At 38.5% G+C, this 25,699-nt stretch overlaps 1 protein-coding gene across 2 annotated transcripts in view; it reads left to right on the plus strand.

Annotated features, from left to right (window-relative positions):
- Positions 1-25,699, plus strand: part of DNAAF4 (dynein axonemal assembly factor 4) — a 66,513-nt gene that overhangs the window by 1,330 nt on the left and 39,484 nt on the right. For both annotated transcript variants that reach the window (XM_070579749.1, XM_070579757.1), the window contains exons 3-4: positions 3,817-3,950; positions 24,683-24,914. In XM_070579749.1, coding sequence (XP_070435850.1) covers positions 3,817-3,950; positions 24,683-24,914 — 366 coding nt within the window. The remainder of the gene's footprint in view (positions 1-3,816; positions 3,951-24,682; positions 24,915-25,699) is intronic.

Genomic DNA, 25,699 nt, shown 5'->3' on the forward strand with positions numbered 1-25,699 from the left:
AAATAATACAGATGTCTGAAACTCACTCTAGACCAATCAAATCAGTTTCTGGGAGGATTGGTATTTTTTCAAAAGCTTTCCAAGGATTATAATGTGCAGCAAAAGTTGAGGTTTCCTATTCTCCTGTACTCTTTTTTTTTTTTTTTTTTTTTGGGTGAGGACGATGGCACTGAGCTAACTTCTGTGCCAATCTTCCTGTATTTGTATGTGGGATGCCACCACAGCATGGCCTGATGAGGGCGTGTAGGTCCATGCCTGGGGTCCACACCTGCAAACCCCAGGCCTCCAAAGCACAGCATGGGAACTTAACCACTACGCCACGTGGCCAGCCCACTCTTCTCTGTACTCTTAATCAGTCCTCTAGTCCTCTGCCAGGATCAGCTTTACAGCTCAGTAATTGCCCTCTGCTGCTTAGCTTCTGTTTTCTTCCTCCCTGTTCTAATTGTCACGTTTTCCTGTGTCTGATATCTGCTGCCTGAAATTTGTCTTTGGCCTCCAGCATGAAACCTTGATTAGGGACTATTGATAATGGAGAGACAGCAGTGATTCTTTATATTAATGCTTTCTTGGTATCTTGCAGTGGAATTTAATTTTTTAATTTGCAGGACCAAGTAGAATTTTTCTCTGAGATCTGTGTTCAGCCCAGAGAATGCTTAAGGTCGGTTACCATAGCCAGGCTACCTCAGTTCCTTAGTGAGTCCCAGACTAACCGAGGAGTTTTTAAAAACCAGGTTCCTGCTCTCCTCCTCCTGCCTTCCCTTGTGATTCGTTAAGTCTGAGATGGGGCCTGGGAATATATCATAAAACACACCTAGGGGGTTCTGACTTCCTACCTAAGATTAAATGTAAACACTTGCATTTATTTCAATTCTTTTGATAATCTTAATTTTGACGTTGGATGGGATCAGAACCATCATCTGTGGTAATGGCTTACTTAAAAATAAACAGATTGGAGGTGGACGACCCCTAGGTGATTCTGTTGACTGACTAGGTTTGAGAACCACTGACTTAAATGTTTGTGTGTGTGTGTGTCTGTCTCTCCTGGGGGCCAGCAGATTTCCCCAGGAAATGTTTTGTCCACCCACTTTTTAGAATATAAAGAAGGGTCACATCAGAAAGCCTGTTACTTTCCCCTGTTTCTCACGTGAAACACTTTCTTCTGTGTCAAATTCCACAAATTTCCTTTTTGACCTGGTTGGCCACCTTATCGAGGAGTGGAAAGGGAATTAAGGGAATTTTCTTTCCCAGTCCTGATCTTCCTCTCTGTCTTACATATCTCTTTCATTGCACATCTACTTGATTTTTCTCTTATATGGTCAACTAGTCCAAATTTTGACCATTTAAACCAAGGTTTGGCAAACTTTTTCTGTAAAGAATCAGATCATATTTTAGATTTTGCCGGGCCGTATGGTCTCTGTCACAGTTACTCAGCTCTGCCACTGCAGCACAAGAGCAGCCATAGACAATATGTATTTATTGACACTGAAATTTGAGTTTAATCTAGTTTTTATATGTCACAAAATATTATTATTATTTTGATTTTTTTCAACTATTTAAAAAGGTAAAAATTATTCTTAGCTTGTGTACAAAAGGAAAACAGGCAGCAGGTTGGGTTTGGCCATAGTTTGCCAACTTCTGATTTAAACTAATCAAAACAGTCTTAAAACTAACTTATAGAACAAGTAACGAACATTGATTTTGTTTCAGAAACCAGGTTTGAGATTCCTTTAGAAATCAAACTCAATTTTACATGCAATTCAGTGAAATTATTTCTTTAGCATTCTTTTTTCTCATAAAGTGTTGTGGAACTCCAGTCTGTACTCCAGGCCTGCCTGCCTCATTATTCAAAACATATGTGCTCCATTTTTGCTTGAACTTCCTTCTTGATACACTTTTCATTTCTTTTAGATGTAGAGCATTTCATTTGGGAAGTTTATGTTCTTTTAATTGTTTTTGCTCCTGAAGCTGGTTCAAGTCTCTGCCACCCTGTTACCAAATAGGAGAAGGGCTGGGGAGAGGCTTCAGACCTAATTTCAGTCCTACTTCCCAGCCAAGATTATGGATGAGTAAAAATTCCATACTTTTTACTTACCTCTAACTGAAATTTAACTTTCTTTTCAATTATGAATATAGGCAACAAACAGCAGTAGTATCAACAAAAATCAGAAATATGTTTGTATCACAGGTGCTTCTACCTTTTTAAAAATTTTTTTGCTGAGGAAGACTGGCCCTGAGCTAATATCTGTGCCCATCTTCCTCTACTTTATGTTAGGATGCCTGCCACAGTGTGGCTTGACAAGTGGTGTGTAGGTCCACACCTGGGATCCGAACTGGCGAACCCCTGGCTGCTGAAGCAGAACGTGCGAACTTAACCACGGTGCCACTGGGCTGGCTCTGCCTCTATCTTTTATACTCACTACTTTGAAATTATAGTATTTATTAAACTTGATGCTCTATGTTATTTAATGCATTAATAAAGAAGTACATATTATATCACAAATTTATTTATTTATTTATTTGGTGAGGAGGATTTGCCCTGAGCTAACATCTGTGCCAGTCTTCCTCTATTTTGTACATGGGTTGCCAACACAGCATGGCTTGATAAGTGGTGTAGGTCCATACCCAGGATCTGAACCCACAAACCCAGGCTGAAGTGGAGCGTACCGAACTTAACCACTGTGTCACAGGGCCAGCCCCCACAAATTTATTTTTTAATAATTTATATTTTAATATAACTAGTTTTCTTTGTGATCCTGTGTATTTTATTTCATACATTTTTAGACATTATGAAGGAGTCTGTAAGGCTTTGTATTCTGCCAAGGGGTCTGCTGCACAAGAAAGGTTAAGAACCCCTGCCTAGGGCCTGATTCGTCCCTCCACCCCCTCCACTTTACTCTCCCCTCCTTTACCCTCTCCCCACAAATTTTCTCTCCCCTCCTGTTTTTGGGGTTTTTTTCCTCAAAGTCTAGATCCCTTCCTGATCCCTCATCCCCTAAGATAATTTATGCCCTAATGGATCACAGCCTGTAGTTTGTAGAACATTGAGTCACTGAATATAGGAATAATTCTGAATGGTAAAGTTCTATATATAACCTGTCGTGTTATTTTATAATTTCTCCTGGGCTGGCCCTGTACTCTTCATATGTATAAATTAGCATTTATGTTTGTGAAGGTGATTGATCGTATCAGGTGGTCCCAACCCATCTCCTCTTCAGGGAGACCCCATAGTGATAATTTATTGTGATCAGGTATATAAGCAAATAGCCCTAGTTTTTTAACAGAGATGGAGGAGGATAAATGTGTTCTCCTTCCCCCCATCTTACTCACTCTCCTCCCCATTCCACTACCCTCTCTCACTCTGTTCTGTACCTTTCACTGTTCTCTCCCTCCCCCTCATCGTTCTTATTCTCCCTCTCTGTTGTTCCTCCTCTTCCTTCTCTCTCTCTTTTTTTTGGTGAGGAAGATTAGCCCTGATCTAACATCTGTGCCAGTCTTCTATTTTGTATGTGGGACACCACCACAGCATGGCTGGTGAGTGGGGTAGGTCTGCGCCGAGTCTGAACCTGTAAACCCTGGGCCTCCAAAGCAGAACATGTGTGACTTTAACCCCTCGGCCAGGGGCTGGCCCCTGTCTCTCTCTCTCTCTCTCTCTTTTATTGTTAGCTTCTTGTCCAGTTTAATATTGAGAATGTTTTCACTTCTCCATGTGAAGTTGGGTCCAAAAAATCTCATCCTGTATCAGTACCTTAAGCAGTTTTCCCCTAAGTGAAACAAATTCATCATAATCCTAATTTAGTGATATTCCTTCTGTTTTAGTTGACAAAGAGATGATGCAAAGAATAAGGGAGAAATCTATTTTACAAGCACAAGAAAGAGCCAAGGAAGTTACAGAAGCAAAAGCTGCAGCAAGACGAGAAGATCAAAAATATGCACTAAATGTCATGATGAAGGTAAGTTGCAGATTGATAAGAAAGTCCTCTAATTCAAGAGATAATAGGAAACTATGTAAGGATAATTAGTTCCAACCACTGTACTTCCTCACCTTTTTGTTCATACTTTGGTTATAGGACTTACTGTGTTACATAGGCTCTCTACTACTTACATGTGTTCCTGAAAATGTATATGGAAGTCAAGGGTATAAAGGTTGATGATAGATTTACTTGTTTCAAGGAGAATGTTCTGTTTTCAGGGGAATAAAAAAATTATAAGGTTCTATGGTGTGTTTCACTTTTTTAATCTTAGAATAATGAACACAATTATTTAAAACAAAAACACAGCATAAACACTAAATATTGACAAATTATTATCTTTTTAACTGTTGAGGCTTTCAAATTAAAGCTTTAATCTGCTATGTATTTTTTGAGATGGAATTCACATACCATACAATTCACCCATTTAAAGCACACGGTTCAGTGATTGTTAGTGTATTTGGAGTTGTAGAACCATCACCACAATCAATTTTAGAATGTTTTTGTCACTCCAAAAGAAAACCCTGTACCCATTAGCAGTCACTGAACCCCTAGCCCTAGGCACCCACGAATCTACTTTCTGTCTCTGTAGATTTACTTATTCTGACTAGTTTTTACAAGTAATTTCTTATCTCACATTCTCGTTTTTGACGTCTTGAAATGATTAAGGAATTTATAACAAGATTATCATCAAGAGCTCTGTGGACCCATAACTCTTGCATTTGGATCACTAGTCTTGTTTTTATAATCAACAGTTTGTAATTCCAAAGATTTCTCTGCTTCTTTTATCACTTCTGCTTGACTTTTAAATATAGCCTTTGGTTATATACTTTCTCTTTTACTTAATAATTGAACTTGTGGTCAGCTGAACAAACATTCTGCTTTCAGTATGCTTGACGATTTCCATCTTTTCTTGATTGTATTATCACTGCTAACAGCCTTTTGATTTTATCATTTTCCTGAATTTTAAAAGCAAAGTAATATAAAATTTGGGGCAACAGACAAGTATTTACTGGATTAATAGTTAAATAATGGCACACATACTGCTGCATTGGTAAATATAATGAAAGTGAACAGTTAGTTGGCAGGCAGCACCACCACACCATACCTTGAAGTTATTGATCTACTGATAACATGAAAGCCTGACTTTGCTTTCTGGAAAGGTGGTTTGAGGGCATTATGTATAAAATTTGAAGCTCTAGATTACATTAAACTGATAGAACCTATGAAAGTCTGTAGTCTGTACTATGGACTATCCATTTTGTTGCTTTCCCTCAGTAGTGTTGAGAGTTGGGACCATATTTTGTTTCATCCTTATTATAGCCATTGCCAAGTAAATAGTAAGTGCTGGAAAATTGGAATGAATGAATGTAAATACATTGCTCTAGTACCCTGTAACCATAGCAAAATTGTTTTGGTGGATAGATGAAGCTATTTTTACTCTGTCCAACCTTAGACACCATACAAAAAGAACTTTGATGGTCTAATAAGAGCAGAGGAAGAGATATGACAACGAAAGGCCACCTGTTATTAGCTTAAACCATAAATTAGCTTACAACTTGAATTATGTATACCAAAAAAATAATAGTTTTTTAGTAGTAACCTTTTAAAAATAATTAGCAGGGCTAGTGCTAAGAGTCATTATACCAGTTCACTATGCTGATGTGTTAGTCTGCTCTGGCTCCCATAAGAAAATACCACAGACTGGATGGCTTAAACAATTGACCTTTATTTCCTTACAGTGCTGGAGTCTAGAGGTCTCAGATCAAGGTCCAGCAGGGCTGGTTTCTGATGAGGAGTCCATTCCTGGCTTGCAGATGGCTTAGAGAGAGAGACAGATATCTCTGGTGTCCCTTCTTGTTAGGACACTAATCCTGTTGTATCAGGGCCCCACTCTTATAACCTCATTTAACCTTTTTTTTTTTAAAGATTGGCCCTGAGCTAGCATCTGTTGCCAATCTTTTTTTTTTCTTCTCCCCAAAGATGCCCAGTACATAGTTGTATATTCTAGTTGTAGGTCCTTCTAGTTCGGCTGTGTGGGATACAATCTCAGCATGACTTGATGAGCGGTGCTAGATCCGTGCCCAGGATCCGAACCGGTGAAACCCTGGGCCACGGAAGCGGAGCGCACAAACTTAACTACTCGGCCGTGGGGCAGCCCCTCATTTAACCTTAATTACTTCCTCAGAGGCCCCTTTCCAAATACAGCCAGACTGGGGGTTAAGGCTTCAACATGAATTTTGAGGGGACACAAAAATCAGTCAATAACACTGTAATAAACTATCCCAAGTTTACTGGCTTAAAACCATAAACTTATTTCTCGAGATTCTGTGTGTTGGTCAGGCAGTTCTTGTGGTCTAGGACTGGCTTGGTTGTGGCTGGATGTTCTAGGATGGCCTCACTCATGAGTCTAGAGCCTTGCCTGGGAGATGTGGAGCCTCTCTCCTTGTGGCATTTCATCTTCCAGGAGGCTAGCTCAGCCTCCTTTCCTTAATAGTCAAGGTTCCTGGTAGCTTCTTTTCTTCATAATCAAGGTTCCTGGTAGTGAAGAAAGGGAAAGTCCTAATGCACAAGCACTTTTAAAGCCTCTTCTGTGTCATATTTGCAAATGTCCCATTGGCCAAAGCAAGTTATATAGCCAAGCCCAGATTCTAGGGTTGGAAAATAGACCACACCTTTTCTAGGAAAAAGGAATTAAGTCACATTACAAAGGGGCATGCATCCAGTTATGGGAGGGATTTGTGGCCATTTTACAATTTATTTTACTCAATTAGTTTGAGTGGAAAAGATTAGGATTTGAACAATAAAGAGAATTTGACTCATCTAGCGGGAAAAGTTTGAAGATAGAGCAGTGATCAGATGTAGCTAAATCAAGGCTCTGACTCCATCTCCCTGCAGCGTCCTTAGCGCTGCCTTTTCTTCGTGTCTGCTTCATCCTCAGGCTGAGAAGATCATCCACGTCTGCACATAACAGGGCCCAGCGGAAGACAGGCTATCATTCAGTTGGCTCCCTTTTAAGCCCCGTAAAACAATTGCTTTAGATATTGTAGAATGATATTAAAAATGATAGTTTTACGCATGTTGAAATGAATCTTCAAGTCTTTGTTGCTTCAATTTTGGTTTACCACATCAACTTCTCGGTAGCTTTGCTGCTGATGTATCATTTGCTCGTTTAACAGACATTCACTGAATACTGTCAAAGGTGCTGAGACAGAGCTGAACAAGTCATTCTTCGTTTTCAGCTTACTCGTAGTCTAGAGAGGGAACAGACAAGAAAAAGCAAAGATTACACCATAGTGTGCGTGTATGCGTAAGAGGTCGTGGGAAGATAAAGAGAGGACACTGGCAGAAGATTGGTATCTCAGCCTGAGATTGTGGTCAGGAAATATGAAGCAGTGTTGTTTGTGCTGACTACTGGTGAATGGGTCACAGTTACCTGGGGGAATAAGTAGGAAAATGACATTCAAGGCAGCTTGGATAAGTGCATGACAGAATATGGTACAATGAGGGAACATTTGTTGGTCAGAAATCTTAATATTTTGAAAAATTTCCTGAAGGTGGTAGGGAACTCTTTAGGGATTTTCAGCAAGAATGTCAAAGTAATTGGCTTTGTATTTCGGAAGGCTCATTCTGGCTAGTGACTTTGAAACAGTTGCAGGGTGGAGACAGAGCTTTTGTATTTTTAAGATGAGAGGACTTTGAGCATATTTATGTGTTGAAGAAGGAAGCCAGTAAAGAGGGACAGGTTGATAATACAACCAAGAGAGGAGGTTGATAAGGGAGCAGTTTCCTTGAGGTGGGATGAAGGTTGGAACAGGTGAAAAAATTAGTTTTGGGTAATAGAGGGATATTTTATCTTTTGACGCTAGAGGGCAGGAATAAGGAATAACTGAGCATCTGCGAAATTCTTAGAGACAGAGATAGTTAAAGTGATCCTTTGTTTTCATAGTGAAGGAGGCAAGTCGTCTCCCCAGAGGGAGAGGGATCAAGGTGGAGGTCTATGGGGGTGAGATGATTAGTGAAAGCTTGGAATCCTGATGCCATACCAATCTTTGAAACGTGCTTTTTTTCCTCTTTATTGACTGCTGTTGCCTTCTTCTCCTATTGTCACTGTTTTGTTTTATAGGTTGCTGCCTTCTAGTTTGAATTTTTTGGTTTGGTTTGGTTTTCTACTTCAGGGGACCCCTTTTTCCCACTGATCTTTTAACCTAGAAAGGTCTGAGTTGAAGTGCTTTCTTCTGTCCTTTTCTTAAAATTGAAACCCAGAAACCTTAAACTGTTGAGACAGCTTTGCCTGGCCATGCGGATGAGGAGTGGATTGCTTTCTGGAGTCGTCTAGGTTACGCGGTAGGGCCTTAAGAAGGTCCTTATCTGTGAAACCTCATGCCCTGTTTGTTGGAGTCATAGATAAGGTACAAAAAGACCACAAGAAACTAACTGCTTGGCCATTTTTTATTCTGTTTTTTAGTAATAACTTTCATGTTCCTGGCATCTTTTCATACCCTCCCCCCTTTTTCTGCATTTTCTTCCCTTTTAATGTATGTCAGACTTTCTCAGCACCCTATTTTCTGCTTTTAGATATTTAACATTTTCCCCGTGATCTCATTCTTAGGGCTCTGTGCTTTTGCTATCTCCTGTGCTAACTTCTTTGGCCTACTCTACATACGAAATCTTCATTCTCGTATCTTATTTATTATTAACAGTTATTACCATCATAAGACACTCAGTTATGCTGTTAGTATACTCGGCCTTTATATCACTATTCCTTTTGAATTTTCTTTTTCACCTTTTTTGTCTTATTTCTTATGAGAAGTCCTACAGACCAAACACACTTTTTTGTTTGCTTGTTTGTTTTTTTTCCTTTCCTTCAAGCTGCTGCTGTGGTGGGTTTTATTTTGCAGAATTTAATTTTAAGCTATTTTTTCCAGTTTTGTTGCGGTATAATTGAAAAATAAAATTGTAATATAGTTAAAGTATACAACATGAAGATTTGATATACATATACATGTGAAAGGAATCCCACAGTCAAGTTAACCCTTTTTTGTGTGTGTTTGAGAACACTTAAGAGCTACTCTCTTAAATTTCCGTTGTGCAGTACAGCTTTATCAACTGTAGTCACCATGCTGTACACTACTTCCTCAGCACGTACTTACCTTATGGCTGAAAGTTTGTATCCTTTCACCAACCTCTCCCCAGTTCTCCCACCTCCCAGTCCCTGGCAGTCACCCTTCTACTCTCTGTTTCTATGAGCTGACTCTTTTTTTTTAAGATTCCACGTATAAGTGATAGCATGCAGTATTTGTCTTTGATTAGCTTATTTCACTTAACATACCTCTAGGTTCATCTGTGCTATTGCAAATGGCAAGATTTCCTTCTTTTTTAAGGCTGAATAGTATTCCAGTGTGTGTGTGAACACACCATATTTCTCTATCAATTCATCCATCAACAGACGCTGAGATCATTTTCATATCTTGGCTATTGTGAATAATGCCATAATGAACATGAGGGTACAGATGTCTCTTTGAGTTAGTGATTTTGTTTCCTTTGAATAAATAACCAAAAGTGGGATTGCTCGGTCATATGGTAATTCTATTTTAAATTTCCTGGAGAACCTCCGTACTATTTCCCATTATGGCTGCAGCAATTGACATTCCTACCAATAGTATACAAGAATCCTCTGTTGTCCCCATCCTCGTCAGCGTTTGTTATCTCGTCTTTTTGATAATAGCCATCCTAACAGGTGTGAGATGGTATCTCTTTGTGGTTTTGCTTTGCATTTTCCTGATGATTAGTGGTGTTGAGCACCTTTTCATGTATGTGTTGGCCATCTGTATGTCTTCTTTGGAAAAATGTCTAGTTAGGTCCTTTGCCCTTTTTTTAATTGAGTTAGTAATTTTCTTGCAATTGAGTTGTATGAGTTCCTTGTATATGTTGGATATTGATCCCTTATTGGATATGTGGTTTAGAAATATTTTCTCCCATTCCATAGGTTGCCTTTTCGTTTTGTTGATGGTTTCCGTTGCTCCGCAGCTTTTAATATGTAGTCCCACTTGTTTGTTTTTGCTTTTGTTGCCTAATTGAAAAAATCATTGCCAAACCAATGTCAAAGAGCTTATCACCTGTGTTTTCTTCTAGGAGTTTTAGGTTTCAGGTCTTTTATGTTCAAGTTCTTAATCCATTTTAAGTTGATTTTTGTGTATGGTGTAAGGTCGGAGTCCAGTTTCATTCTGTTGTGTGTGACGGTCCAGTTTTGCCAACACTGTTTATTAAAGAGACTGTCCTTTCCCTGTTGTGTATTCTTAGCACCTTTGTCGAAAATTGACTGTGTATGCGTGAGTTTATTCCTGGGCTCTCTGTTCTGTTCCATTACACCATGTATCTGTTTTTATGGCAATACCATACTGTTTTGATTACTATAGCTGTGTAATATAGTTTGAAATCAGGAAATGTGATACCTCCACTTTGCTCTTGCTCAAGATTGCTTTAGCTATTCAGGGTCTTTATGGTTCCATACAAATTTTAGGATTGTTTGTTCTATTTTTGTGAAAATGCCACTGGAATTTTGATGGGGATTGCATTGAATCTGCGTATTGCTTTGGATAGTATGGACATTTTAACATTAATGTTTAATGTCACAAAATTAACACTTAATATTCTTCTAATCCATGAACATGGAATATCTTTCCATTTATTTGTGTCTTATTCAATTTCTTTATGAATGTTTTATAGTTTTCAATATACAGATCTTTCACCTCATTAGTTAAACTTATTTCTAAGTATTTTATTCTTTTTGATGCTTTTGTAATTTATTTTTCTGATGGTTCATTGTTAGTGGAGAAATACAGCTGATTTTTGTATATTTGTATATTGATTTTGTATCCTGCAACTTTACTGAATTCATTTATTAGTTCTAACAGCTTTTGGTGGAGTCTTTAGGGTTTTCTTTGTATAATATGTAATCTGCAAACAGAGACTATTTTATATCTTTCTTTCTGATTTGGATGCCTTTTATTTCTTTTTCTTGCTTAATTTTCTGACTAGGGCTTCTAGTACTGTGTTGAATAGAAGTGGCAAGAGTGGACATCCTTGGTCTTATTTCTGATTTTAGGGTTCATAGGGATCTGAAAGCTTTTCACCATTGAGTATGGCATTAGCTGTGGGCTTGTCATATATGGCCTTCATTATGTTGTGGTATGTTCTATCTACACTTAATTTGTTGAGAGTTTTTATCATGAAAGGATGTTGAATTTTGTCAAATGCATTTTCTACATCTATTGGGATGATCATATGATTTTTATCTTTCATTTTGTTAATGTGCTGTATGATGTTGATTGATTTGTATATATTGAACCATCCAATATCCCAGGAATAAATCTCACTTGATCATGGTCTATGATCCTTTTAATGTACTGTTGAATTTGCTTTCCTAATATTTTGTTGAGAGTTTTTGCATCTATCTTCATTAGGGATATTGGCCTGTAGTATTCCTTTCTTGTAATGTCCTTATCTGGCTTTGGTACCAGCGAAGTGCTGGCCTCCTAGGATGAGTTTGGGAATATTCCCTCCTCGTCAACTTTTTGGAGGAGTTTAAGAACAGTTGGTATTAATTCTTCTTCAGATGTTTGGTAGAATTCACCAGTGAAGCCATCTGGTCCCCGACTGTTCTTTGTTGGGAGATTTTCGATTGCTGATTAAATTTCCTTACTTGTAATTGGTCTTTTAGACGTTCCATTTCTTCACGATTCAGTCTTGGTAGGTTGTGTATTTCTAGGAATTCATCCGTTTCTGCTGGGTAGCCCTGGCTCTTGTATACAGCCCTCACTGCTCACAGAGCTGGTGTCAGGGATGCTGCTGCTGGAGGCAGGGTCTTGGGCACCAGTGCAGTCCTGAAGCTTCAGGTTGCAGGTGCCACCCACCACTGCTGGGGGCGGGGAGGGACTGAGTTGCAAGTGCAGCTGTGGTTCCTGCAGCCTCTGGTCTTGGGCGCTCGCACAGTTCCTGGAATCTCAGGTCGTGGCACGACTATCAGGTGAGGGGCAGGGAGCTGAGTCACAAGTATTGTTGCTGTTCCTGGCGCCTCTGGTTGCTGGCCTGCAGTGATTCGTGGCAGCTCTGGTAGCCTGGGCTGCCTGAATTCCTGGGGGCCTGTATTCATGGGCATTACCTCAGTTCCTGGGGCCTCTGGTCACAGGCTTGGCCACAGTTCCTGAAACCTCAAGTTCAGTAGCTGCTGCTGCTCCCTAGGTTCCACTGCCTCAGTCTAGGCCGCCTACCTTCAGATGTATAGATGTATGTGTCTCTTAGATGTTTTAGTGTGCAGTGTAGAGAGTCCTTTGTTGGTCTATGGCTGTCCTGCTGGTTGTAACTTAGAGGGGAGAGACAAAGGAAACAACTCACTCCACAATGATACTGATGTCATTCTGTCTCAAGATTTTTTTTTAAATTTTTTTGTGTGTGTGTGTGAGAAAGATTGGCCCTGAGCTAACATCTGTTGCCAATCTTCCTCTTTTATTTTTTTTCTCCCCAAAGCCCCAATACATAGCTGTATATCCTAGTTGCAAGTCCTTCTAATTCTTTATGGGATGCTACTACAGCATGGCTTGATGAGCAGTGCATAGGTCCATGACCAGGATCTGAACTGGCAAACCCTGCACCACCAAAGCAGGGAGTGCACAAACTTAACCACTGTGCAACTGGGCTGGTCCCTCAAGATATTTTTTGATTTCTCTTTTGATTTCTTGTCTCACCTATTGGTTGCTCAGGAGCATGTTATTTAGTATCCGCATACTTGTGAATTTTCCAGTTTTCTTCCTTATTGAGTTCTAGTTTCATGCTGTTGTGGTCAGAAAAGATGCTTGATATGATTTCAGTATTTCTATTTTTTTTTGTGTGAGGAAGATTTGCCCATAGCTAACATCCATTGCCAATTCTCCTCTTTATTTTGCTTGAAGAAGATTAGCCCTGAGCTAACATCCCTATCAATCTTCTTCTGCTTTGTTTATGGGATGCCTCCACAGCATGGCTGATGAGTGGAGTAGTTCTGCACCTGGGATCCAAACCCACGAATCCGGGCCACCAAAGCGGAGTGCATGGAACGTTATAACCACTCAGCCATGGGGCTGGCCCCTGATTTCAGTATTCTTAAATTTATCAGGACTTGTTTTGTGGCCTGACGTATGATCTGTCTTGAAGCAAATACTCTTTGGACCACCTTGTTCACTTTCTTTGTCCCTGTTTTTTAATTACCTAGCCATTGAGTATTAGGATGCTGGTTATTTTTATATGTTTTCCTTATAAGTTTTTATCTTTATATACCTTAAAAGATGTTTTCTTATCTAAAGATAATATCTGTGTCTGGCCCAGTGGCATAGTAGTTAAGTTTGTGCCCTCTGCTTCGGTGGCCTAGGGTTCTTAATTTCACATCCACATACAAAATAGAGGAAGATTGGCACAGATGTTAGCTCAGCAACAATCTTCCTCAAGCAAAAAGAGGAAGATTGGCAACAGATGTTAGCTCAGGGCGAATCCTCCTCAGCAAAAAAAATAAATAAGTAAGAGTTGGCCTGAGGGTCAGGCATCTAATTTAGCGCATGTATCTAGGAATCTGCTGGGACACTCTCCGGGTATGGAGACTGGCAAGTGCCATCTTTACACTCTCCCTTTGCCATGCTCCAGAGCTCGAGTGTCTCCTGGAGGAGAGCTTTTGCATCTGTCTGGTGCCTGGATTTTTGTGGCTGCTGCCTAGGGGACACCTTTCGATCACCTGGCTCTGGAGGCCAGGCAGGTTTGTGTTCCCGGTCCCATGAGACTGTAATAATCAGCATCACCTAGAAAGAAGCTTATACTCCTGTCTGATGCCCTGATTTTTCCAACTGCTGCCAGGGGACACCTCTGCATTGCTTGGCTCTGGCAGCCAGTGGGACTTATGCTCGTGGGCCCCACAGGACTATAACAAATGGAGAAAGAGTTTTTAAACAGCCACCTCCCCCAGAGGACAGCAAGAGACAACAGGCTGAGGAACTTGCTATTTCAGTGAAGGAGACCTATTAATCTGATCATCTTGACTGCAGACTGAGGGGCAGGCTTCTGATTGGGCACACAATTTGGGGATGACTGTAATTCCTTCCAGAGACCTTGGAGGGCAGGCGCTATCTTTGCATTCACCCTCTGTCATGCTCCAGAGCACCAGTATCTCCTGGAGGGGAGCTTTACATGTGTCTGGTGCATTGTTTTTTCTGTCTGGTGCCCTGGTTTTTCTGTTTGCTGCCAGGGGTTCTGCCCTTGATCACCTGGCTCTGGTGGCCAGGGGGACTTTCATTCCTAGGTCTCATGGGACTGTGGCAATTGACGAGACAGTTCTTGGCAGGCTACCATCCCCAGGGCATTGCATAGACAGTGTACTGGGTCACACTTCCCAGTCTTTCTGTGAAAGAGGCCTCTTTTGTTGTCCTGGAGCTTCAACCTAGGGGGCAGGCTTCAGGTTTGGCACACATTTATTGGCCTACGGACTGCTCTCAAGGAACATAGCTGTGGACTCCATCTTGGCACTCTCCCCCTGTCCTGCTCCAACTTGCCAATGTCACCCAGAAAAGAGTGTATATACTTGTCTGGAGCCCCAATTTCTGCAATTGCCACTCAGGGGACACCTCCAGATCTCCTGGCTCTGGTGGCCACCGGGGCTTATGCTTGTGGTCCCACAGGGCTGTATATATTTGCATACTTTTAAAAGCTGATGCCTGAAGTTCTGGCTTCCAGGCAGCCTGAATCTAGGTGCTGAGATCCTCCCCTTTGGAACACTGACAGCTTTTGGCACGTCCTCAACTACTGGGAGCTATCACAAATATAATAGGCTGCTTGGACAAGCACAGAAGTTTGAGAGACAACCAGGAGCTAAGGCAAGAGTTAAATGACAAGGTTTTCATCTTCTACACAAGGCCACTCTTTCAAGACTGGGAGAGGTGGTTGTTTCATCTACTGTATAGACACTTAACCCAGAGAGTCAAGCAAAATGAAGAAACAAAGGTATATATTCCAAATGAAAGAACAAGATAAAACTTATGAAAAAACCTTAATGAAACAGAGATAAGTAATTTACCTGATAAAGAGTCAAAAGTAATGGTAATGAAGATGCTTACCAAACTGAGTAGAAAAATGAATGAACACAATGAGATGGAAAAATATGAGAAAGTACCAAATAGAAGTCACAGAGCTGAAGAATACAATAACTGAACTGAAAAATACACTAGAGGAGTTCAATAGCAGACTAGATGAAGCAGAAGAAAGAATCATTCAACTTGAAGACAAGGCAGTAGAACTCAACCAATCATAGCAGCAAAAGCAAAAAAGAATGAAAAAAAGTGAAGATAGCTTAAGGGACTATGGGACAACATCAGACAGACATAACATTTGCATCATAGGGCTCCCAGAAGGAGAAGAGGGAAAGAACATGGCAGAAATGTTATTTGAAGAAATAATGGCTGAAAATTTCCCTAACCTGAGGAAGGAAATAGACATCCAGATCCAGGAAGCCCAGAAATTTCCAAATAAGAGGAACCCAGAGACCCACACCAAGACACATTATTATTAAAATGTCAGAAGTTAAAGACAAGGATCAAAACTACACTAAGATATCACCTTACACCTGTTAGAATGGCAAAAATATCCAAAACAAAAAGTGACAAATGTTGGAGGGGTTGTGGAGAAACAGGAACCCTCATACACTGTTGGTGGGAATGCAAACTGGTGCAGCCACTATGGAAAACAGTATGGAGATTTCTCAAAAAATTAAAAATAGAAATACCTTATGACCCAGCCATCCCACTACTGGGTATCTATCCAAAGAACTTGAAGTCAGCAATTCCAAAAGTCCCATGCACCCCTATGTTCATCACAGCATTATTTACAACAGCCAAGATGTGGAAGCAACCTAAGTGCCCATCAACTGATGATTGGATAAAGAAGATATGGTGTATATATACAATGGAATACTACTCAGCCGTAAAAAAGGATAAAATCATCCCATTCACAACAACATGGATGGACCCTGAAGGTATTATGTTAAGTGAAATAAGCCAGATAGAGAAAGACAAACTCTGTATGACTCCACTCATAGGTGGAAGTTAACATTTGGACAAAGAGGACTGATTGGTGGTTAGCAGGGGAAAGGGGGGTGGGGGGAGGACACAAAGGGTGAAGTGGTACACCTACAACATGACTAACAATAATGTACAACTGAAATTTCACAAGGTTGTAAACTATCATAATCTTAATAAAAAGAAAAAAAGTTAAAGACAAGGAGAGACTATTAAAAGCAGCAAGAGAAAAACAATGTGTTACATACAAGGTAACCTCCATAAGTCTAGTGGCAGATTTTTCAGCAGAAACTTGCAGGCCAGAAGGGAGTGGCATGATATATTCAAAGAGCTGAAAGGAAGAAAACTTTCAACCAGGAATAGTTTACCCAGAAAAGTTATCACTCAGAAGTGAAGGAGAGATAAAGGGTTTTCCAGACAAGCAAAAACTAAAAATCACTGCTCAACTGGCCTTACAAGAACTGTCAAAGGGACTTCTTAAAGCTGAAGAGAAAGGGTACTGGCTAGTAACAAGAACACATATGAAAGAATAAATCTCACTGGAAATGTAAATATATAGTAAAGATGTAGTGGATTATTCACTTATAAAGCTGGCATGAAGGTTAAAACACAAAAGTAGTAAAATTAACTATGATTACAATAATTAAGGGATACACAAGATAAAAAGATGTAAAATGTGCCATTAAAAACATAAAGTGTAAGGGGGGTAGTAATAACGAGCTTTACAATGGGATCAAACTTTAGTTGTTATCAACTTAAAATAGACTGTTAGAGATATAAATTATTATATGTACTCCTCATGGTAACCACAAAGCAAAACCTATAGTAAATACATAAAAGATAAAGAGAAAGGAATATAAGCATACCACTAAAGAAAGTCATCAAACTCAAAGGAAGAAAGCAAGAGAAGAAAAAGGGAACAGAGATGAAGCAGAAAAACATCTAGAAAACAGTTAACAAAATGGCAATAAGCACATACCTATCAATAATTACTTTAAATATAAATAGACTAAATTCTTCAATCAAAAAAACATAAAGTGGCTGAATGGATAAAAAAATAAGACCCATCTATATGCTGCCTATAAGAGACTCACTTTAGATTAGACACATACAGACTGAAAGTAAAGGGATGGAAAAAGATATTTGATGCAAATGGAAACCAAAAGAAAGTTAGAGTAGCTATACTTGTATCAGACAAAATATACTTTAAAACAAAGACTGTAAAAAGAGTTAGAGAAAGGTGTTACATGGTGATAAATGGGTCAATCCAACAAGAAGATATAACATTTGTGAATACTTATGCACCCAGCATAAGAGTGCCTGAATATATAAAGCAAATATTAACAGACTTAAAGTGAGAAATACACCGCAATATAATAATATAGGGGACTTTTTTTTTTTTGAGGAAGATTACTGAGCTAACTGCTGCCAATCCTCCTATTTTTGCTGAGGAAGGCTGGCCTTGAGCTAACATCCATGCCTCTCTTCCTCTACTTTATATGTGGGACGCCTACCACAGCATGGCTTGCCAAGCGGTGCCATGTCTGCACCTGGGTTCTGAACCGGCAAACCCTGGTCCGCCGAAGCGGAGTGTGCACGCTTAACTGCTGCACCACTGGGCCAGCCCAATATAGGGGACTTTAATATACCACCTGCGTCAATGGATAGATTGTCCAGACAGAACATCAATAAGGAAATGTCGACTTTAAACACCGCATTAGACCAGATGGACTTAACAGATATTTACACAACATCTCATCCAAAAGCAATAGAATACACATTGTTCTCAAGTGCACATGCAACATTTTCCAAAATCAATTTTGTTACATTTTAACTTTGGCTATAATAGATACCTATATCATTCTAAACACAATTCTCATTTCCACAGAATATAAACAAACAAATAACTAAATAATTAAATTTCAGAAGTTAATAGCTTTCCGAGAGAAATTTTAAAACACTATGTTAAACTTTAGACTGAATTAATACTTTAATTTTCTTAGTTTAAGAGAACTCATTGTTAGAATGATATGTATAGCTCCATGTGGAAGATGAAACTAATGTACTCTTACCTGGCATTTTTGCATGTTGTCTATCTACTTTTTTCATTAGAGCCCTTAACATAATAACAGTTATTTAAAATTCCATGCCTGGTAATTCTTACATTCATGTGTCTCTGAGTCTGGCTCTGATAATTGCTTTGTCTCTTTACAGTGTATTTTTTCTTGCCTTTTGGCATGTCTTGCAATTTTTTGTTGACAACAAGGCATATTATATCAGATAATAGAAACTGAGGTGATCGGGCCTTTAGCATGTAGATTTATTTTAATCTGGCTGGGATTTGGGCCATATTTAATGTTAGCTGTAGGTACGGGTACCCGAGGCTCAAATTCCTCTAGTGTCCCTTTTTTTTTTATTCCTTTTTTGATCGTGGGCTTCTGTATCTAGTGGTCCTCAGAGAGTCTTTGTCATACGACTCTTTCTTCTGTAATCCATTGCCTAGACCCCTGTTGTTGTGGTAGTAAATTGTAAGGGAGAGGAAGCATTCTCTAATCTTTCACTTAAATCTCAGTGTTTTCATGGGTCTGTATCTTGGGGCTGTGATCTTCACAAGTGTTCCTCTAGTGGTACAGCTTTTCTCCCTTGCCTCCCACTCCCTTCCCTGGCTGCAGTGTTCCCAGCCTATTTTCTTAAAGCCCTGACTGTTTACTATGATTTTTTCTCCCCTTAGATGGAAGAAGGAGGCTGGAAAGAACTGGAGGAGGAGGAATTCCCTTCCCCCAGCTGAGATAAGGGACCTTAGCTCTTTCAAGATTCTTTCCTCTGGGGAGTAGATCTTTGTTATGGAGAATGCTCTAGGTATTTCTGTATTTCACAATAATTATTCTTCCTCTCTCTCTGCCAGAGACACAAGGTTATCTTATTCAGATCTTCATCATGAAGTTTCTGGAGTTAAGGCCCACGGAAATATGGGGGCAGTCCCCAAGACTGTGGTGCCCAGGAGTTTTTCGCTCTCATGCTAGTCCACACACAACCTCCAGCATTTTGTCAAAATTACCGTTTAAATGTTGCTACCAGTTTATAGATTTGTAGCTTCTGCTATAGGCAAGCAGATCGTTGTATGTTTCTGGATACACTTATCTCTCCAGATTTCGGGGTAGCAGTTTGCCCTGCGGCTCACTCTGGGCACTCTGATGGGTCCAAGAAAACTTGTTGTTTTTCAGTTTGTCCATCTTTTTTTGTTTTAAGAATAGTGGTGACAACTTCTAAGCTTTTTATATGTCAGAACTGAAACTGGAGCTCCTTTGTTGATGTTTTTAGCTATATATATATTTTTAGGTTGGTGTAAAATTTGTTACTGGTTGCTGTACACACCTTTAACATATCACAATCTATTGCAGGTTAACACTGACTCAATTCCAAGAAAATATAGCAACTTCGCTCTAATACTACTCTATTTTCTCCCCATATTTTGGGGCTATTACTGCCATTCATATATGGGTGTATTCATATATATATATAACATATATATATGTTATAAACTCAACAATATATAATTTTACTTTGAAAAATACTGCTTTTTAAACAAAACTCAAGTTTTTAAAGAAATTGAGAAGAAAAGCAATAAAAAGTATGTATTTTTAAATTTATTCTTTAATTTTGGTAAAACACACATAATATTTACAATTTTAAACATTTTTAAGTGTACAGTTCAGTGGCATTAAGTACATTCTCATTGTTGAGCAACCATCACCACTATCCGTCTCCAGAATTGTTTTCATCTGCCCAAACTGAAAGTCTGTACCCATTAAACAATAACTCCTCATTCTCCCTTTCCGTCAGCCCCTGGCAACCACCATTTGACTTTCTGTTTCTATCAATTTGACTCCTCTAGGTATCTCACGTAGATGGATTCATACCATACTTGTCCTTTTGTGCCTGGCTTGTTTCACTCAGCCTCATGTCTTCAAGATTCGTGCATGTTTTTAGCATGTGTTTGAATTTTCTTCCTTTTTAAGGCTGAATAATGCTCTATTATGTATGTACTGCATTTTGTTTATCCATTGGTATTGTCTTTTATACCTACCTACATATGTCCCATTTCCCATACTTTTCATTCCATCTTACAGATCTGAGTTAGTGTCTCATGCCAAGTCCTTTCAGCCTGAAGAACTTCCTTATATATCTTATAGGGCAGGTCTGATAGCAACAGATTCTCTCGGTTTTCATTTAGCTGGAGTGTGTTTATTTCATCTTCATTTATGAAAAATGGTTTTGCTGGCTATAGAATTCGTGGGTTGTAGTTTTTTCTGTTGGTGCTTTGAGCATGTCATTGCACCGCCTTCTGTCCTGCATTGTTCCCATGAGGAATTAGCCGTCAAGTGTGTTGATGTTCCCCTGTACATGATGATTCCTTTTGTTCTTGCTGCTTTGAAGATTTTCCTCTTTGTGTTTGGCTTTTGTGTTAACTCAGCAGTTTGACTAAGTTGTACTAGGTGTCTCTCTTTGTGTTTATTTTACTTTGGGTTGAACTTTTCTGAGCTATAGATTATTTTCATCAAATTTGAGAAGTTTTTACCAATTATTTCTTGAAGTATTTTTGGTTGGAAACTAGACATTTTAGTTAATAGATTATAGCAGTTCTGGTTTCTGTTTTGTTTGTTTATTGAGGGTTGTTTATGTTTTAATAACTTGCCTGGACTTTAATTGTAGAATCAGTGTAGTCTCTCTGGTGGTACACAGCCGCTGATGTCTCTGCTAGGTTTTTAAACTCTTAGTGTTTAGACTGGCTTCCTCAAAGATCTTCCCTGTGTCTGCGTAGCGTAATTGTTTGCTGTGGGTTTGGGCAGACTTCGTAAATACCTTGAGCCTGAAAGGCTTCCACCCTTTGCTGATTGGTCCGTGTGTGGGTTTGAGAACACATTCAAAGTTGGAGCTAATTGTCAAGCCTCTCTTGGCTTGTTTTATGCCAAGCTTCCTCAGGCATCCCTAAGATATGCATAGCTTTCTGTTTAGCCAGGGTTGTTTGGTGAGCTTATCACAGACTTCTATGGCTCTCTCCTTTATGATCTTTGTTAATTTTCTGACTAGCTGGGCACTTACCCTAACCAGGACCTCAACCTCAGATCTCAACTGCAAATTTTCTCCCTTCATTTCCACCCAAGTTGACCGCTTTCATCCACCGAAGCCACGGGTTTTTGCTGCCCAACCCTGAAATGAGTCCACCTTTTGTTGCTAGCAAAGCTGCTGAGTTCTTTTTGCTAATTTCATGTCGGTGAAAATGCCAGTGTTGTCATTCTAGCTGGAAATTGGTCGTTGGGAGTAACCTCAGGCAGAAGGGCAGGCACTTCCACTGTTCTTACCTATAACATTAGCAGTTTTTCTAGAATAAACACTTCTCAATTTGCAGGCTGTCTTTGGTTAATTTCCACTGCCCTGAAAACGGTTATTTTTGATAAATTTGTCTAGTTTTATATTTGATATTTGTGGACGGGAATTGCCAACCCCCTCGTGCCTCCATAAAACCTGCACATTTTCTTTTGTGGATGAATTTTACATTTACTTATCAAGCTTCCTAAGAAGTTCTCTTGGTATTTTGATTAGATTTACCTTGACTTTACAAGTTAATTTGCAGAATATTGACATATTTACAATATTGAGATTTTCTTCTAGAGAGATGACATTTATCTCCATTTATTCACACTTACTTTACATCCTTCAGCAAAATTATTCGGTATACATGTAGGACTTGCTTATATTTTGTTAAGCTTATTCTTAGCATTTTAAAAGTTTTTCTGGCAATTACTAATGAAATGATATTTTCCGTTGTATTTTATAATCATTTATTGCCAGTTCATAGGAAAGTTAGTTTGTTTTTATGAGTTTGTATAAGTCGATCTTGTATGTGACTGCCTTGCTAAACTTACTTTTTCATTCTAAAGGTTTGTCAGTTTATTATTTTGGTTCTTTTAGGTAGTCTATCATATTACTTGCAAATAATGACAGTTCAGCTCCTTATAATCTATATTTATATTTATTTTTTAAATTTAATTTAAAATTCTATTTTATAGGTATGCCCTCGGAAAATAGCAGAACAGTAGGCATACTTTGGCTTTAGTGACTTTGCTAGAAATATTTCTGATGCTTCACCTTGAAGTTTGATATTGTATAGGTCCTTTTGTCAAGCTAAAATTTTTCTTTTATTCCTAGTATCAACTCGTGTTTTGGCATGTACTGAGATATATTGTTTTTCTCTCTTGGTTTCCTAATATCATAAATAAGAAACACTCTGATCAAGATGTATTATAATTTTAATATTTTCCTTGATTTAATTTCCTAATTAATTTTATTTATGATTTTTGCATGTAATATTCGTAAGTGAGATTGGCTTATAAAGAACAATAACTTGATAAACTAGGCATTCATTCCAAATTAAAAGAAATATAGATTTCCCCTTCTTCAGGAATTTGGTTTAGGAGCTGCTCTTTATTTTCCTATTATTTACGTTTGCTGTATGTTTTACACTAATATCCCATACTACATGGCATCCTTTTTTGAGCAGTACAAGGCACTTAAAATCCATTCCTTCATGTGTGATGAAGATTTTTTTTTAACCTGTGAGCTTTTCTGTTACTACACAGGTCCTCCTTTAAGTGATGTGTTCCCCATATTACTCTTTTTTTTTTTAATAAAACACTTTCAAGTATTGTTTAACAGTTGTCTGTCTCTATTTCTCTTTGCTATATATAGTCTCTCTTTATCATAAGCTTCATAGTGTTTCCTTCTTCATGTTTTTCTCTTCCTTCTAGTTCCTTCTGTCACCTGCTCTGTGAAGACTTTCTTAGTACTTCCTCTTCCTCATTACCTCTGAAGGGTTAGACTATTTTTGTGTCTCTAATATAGCTTATTATAAATTAAACTATATATATATATAGTTCTCTTAAGTACATCTTGGCTATAATACCAGAACTTTCCTGTTACTTTTGGTTATAAGGACAGTCTCATTTTTGGTAATTAAGACTTAGTCTTATATATTTTTAAAATCTTTCCAAAATTCACACTACTTGCAAGGATTATGAGGGGTGAGGGCGTTCTGACTCTATGCACTTTTCCCTTCTTCCATGTTTTGGGGCAGAGAGGAAAGAGAAGAAAAAAGGCAAACATATTATTAAACTGAGTGAAGTTGTCATCTTCTCCTTTTAGGTTGTGGCTTCCTCTCCTAACATTGAGTGTTCATCACGCCCTGTTGTCAGGCATTTAAATGGTGCTTCATTGCCATGTGCAGATTCTTCCTGGCCTAACATGTTGGCAACTCACTGGCAGCTCTCTGAACTTAGAACACATAGTAATTAGCATCTTTTGTGCCTAGTTTAGGCCTTAGCTGCTATTCTGGGACTACAGATAACTGCTGTTCAGTAACCTGTGAAATTTATTTTAAAGTCATTGTTTCACAGTTCAAAAGGAAAATAAACAATCAGTCTTCCGGAAGAGGGTATTAAATCATGCAGATATTATAGAGCACCTCTTCACTGCACAGTTTTCATACCTAAAATCTTAACTCTGTATTCTAAAATTCAGCCTCTAAGAAACTTTGTCCCAGCACATCCTTCTAGAGCTGTGCCAGATAGACTGTTTAAATATACGCTAATTTAAATTTACATTAATGAAACAAATAAAAATAAAAATTCCGTTCCTCAGTCACGCTAGCCACAGTTTAAGTGCTTAATTAGTCACGTGTGGCTAGTAGCTACTGTGTTGGATAGCGCAGAACATGACCATCATCGAAAGAAGTTCAGTTAGACACTGCTGCTCTAGAGGGTAGAGATGAGAAATTTTTGTTACCATAGGAAAGTCAGATACCTAGAGTCAATCATATATACCAACCAGTTACTCTATTTCATGGGATTTTTTTTCTGTCCCATTTGAGGGAAATTTGTGAAAGGGAGAAAAGTTGGCCCGCTCCTGAGCAATATACTGCTTTCAGATTCATCTGACATTTAGCTTTTCATGTGGAAGTTTCAAATAACTGCTATTGCAAACATAGTTGGCAGCAGGATTCGAAGTTCAAACATTTCCACCCACCAGAGACAAACTCCCTAATTCATTCTTCCCATTTCACTTCTTACTGTTCCTTTAGGAAGATTGGCACAACTTCAGTCCTAAGACGAGGTGAGACTGGCATAAGTGGAAAGGTGAATGTTTGTATATATGTGTTTGTGGGTGGGTGTATAGATTTTGGGAGAAGTGCCTTCACTTTTAGCATGATAAATTCTTCTTTTTTTTTTTTTTTTACCAAGCCCTTAGATATCAATATCATCTAATTGAATGCCTGCCCACATTTTACGTATGAGTAAACTGAGGCTAGAGAAAGTGATTGCCCGAGATTGTATCAATAGTTAATGGTAAATGTGGAACTAAAAGCTGTGTTCCATGACTCCCAAATCCTTGGACATTCTGCTAGATCGTTTACCATTCCCATTTCAGTTCTTTTATTCACTACTAACTGTTGCTGCAGATACAGTGACGAGAGTTTAGAGGTAAAAATAATTATTACAATGAATTTCTTTTTAAAAAATGTTGCTTTATATGTTTTAAAGGATTTGGTAATTGTAATTTTTACAGATTGAAGAAGAAGAGAGGAAAAAAATAGAACATATGAAAGAAAATGAACGGATAAAAGCAACTAAAGAATTGGAAGCCTGGAAAGAACATCAAAGAAAAGCTGAACAACCAAAAGGAATTCAGAGAGAAGAGAAATTACATCAGCAAGAAAAACAAATTGAAGAAGAGAAAAAAAAAATAAAACATAAAAGTCTTACTAGGAATTCAGCATCTAGAAATCTTGCCACAAAAGGTACAATGATTACTTTAATATTTTCTGGGAAAGTGAGTCCTACTGGTGAAGTACATATGCCACTATTATTGTGTGTGTGTGAAGTGTGAATCTGTTTACAATATTAGGTCATTATTTTGGTATATTGAGAATAAGTACTACAGTACAAAGACTAACGTGAAAGACTTATTTATTCTTCTAGGAAGTAGTGAAGTTTTCATAGTAAAATGAGCAAGGATTGAGTGTTGTTTTCCTTGTATGCTCCCTTTTGGAATTTATGTAGGTGTCATTAAATATGTGTGTAACTCAGGTCCAAAAAGCTTTGGAGTGGACTAGCCATGCCAGGAGCATTCATTTATTTCTGTAGAGAGAAGAAACTAGGAATTTCATTAGAAGACTTCCTCACATCGCTCAAGAAAATGAGTACCATGAAGCAAACTTAAGCAACAAACGCTCTTCGGGCCTTTGATCTTGATGTGTTCAAAAATAGGTAAAAAAAACCTATTTCTTTACTGAAAGCTAAGAGTTTGATGTTATCTGACTTTAGAATGTTGAACTTTGTTTTGAGTATATTCAGTATGGTTAGTAAATGGAACATTTTGTAGTAAAATTACTTATGTAATAATAATAATTAATATTTATGGGGCAATGCCAGGTGATTTTATTGGTTCTATCACTCAGTCCTTACACCACCACTTTGGGATAAGTGCTGCTGGTCTTATTTTAGAGGAAATACGTGTTCAGAAATGATAAAGAACTACCCAAAAAGTAAACCTGTGGGATTTGATCCCAGATCTGCCTGCATC

The sequence above is a fragment of the Equus przewalskii genome, chromosome 1, assembly GCF_037783145.1.
Source record: "Equus przewalskii isolate Varuska chromosome 1, EquPr2, whole genome shotgun sequence".
In the NCBI taxonomy this organism is placed as follows: Eukaryota; Metazoa; Chordata; class Mammalia; order Perissodactyla; family Equidae; genus Equus; species Equus przewalskii.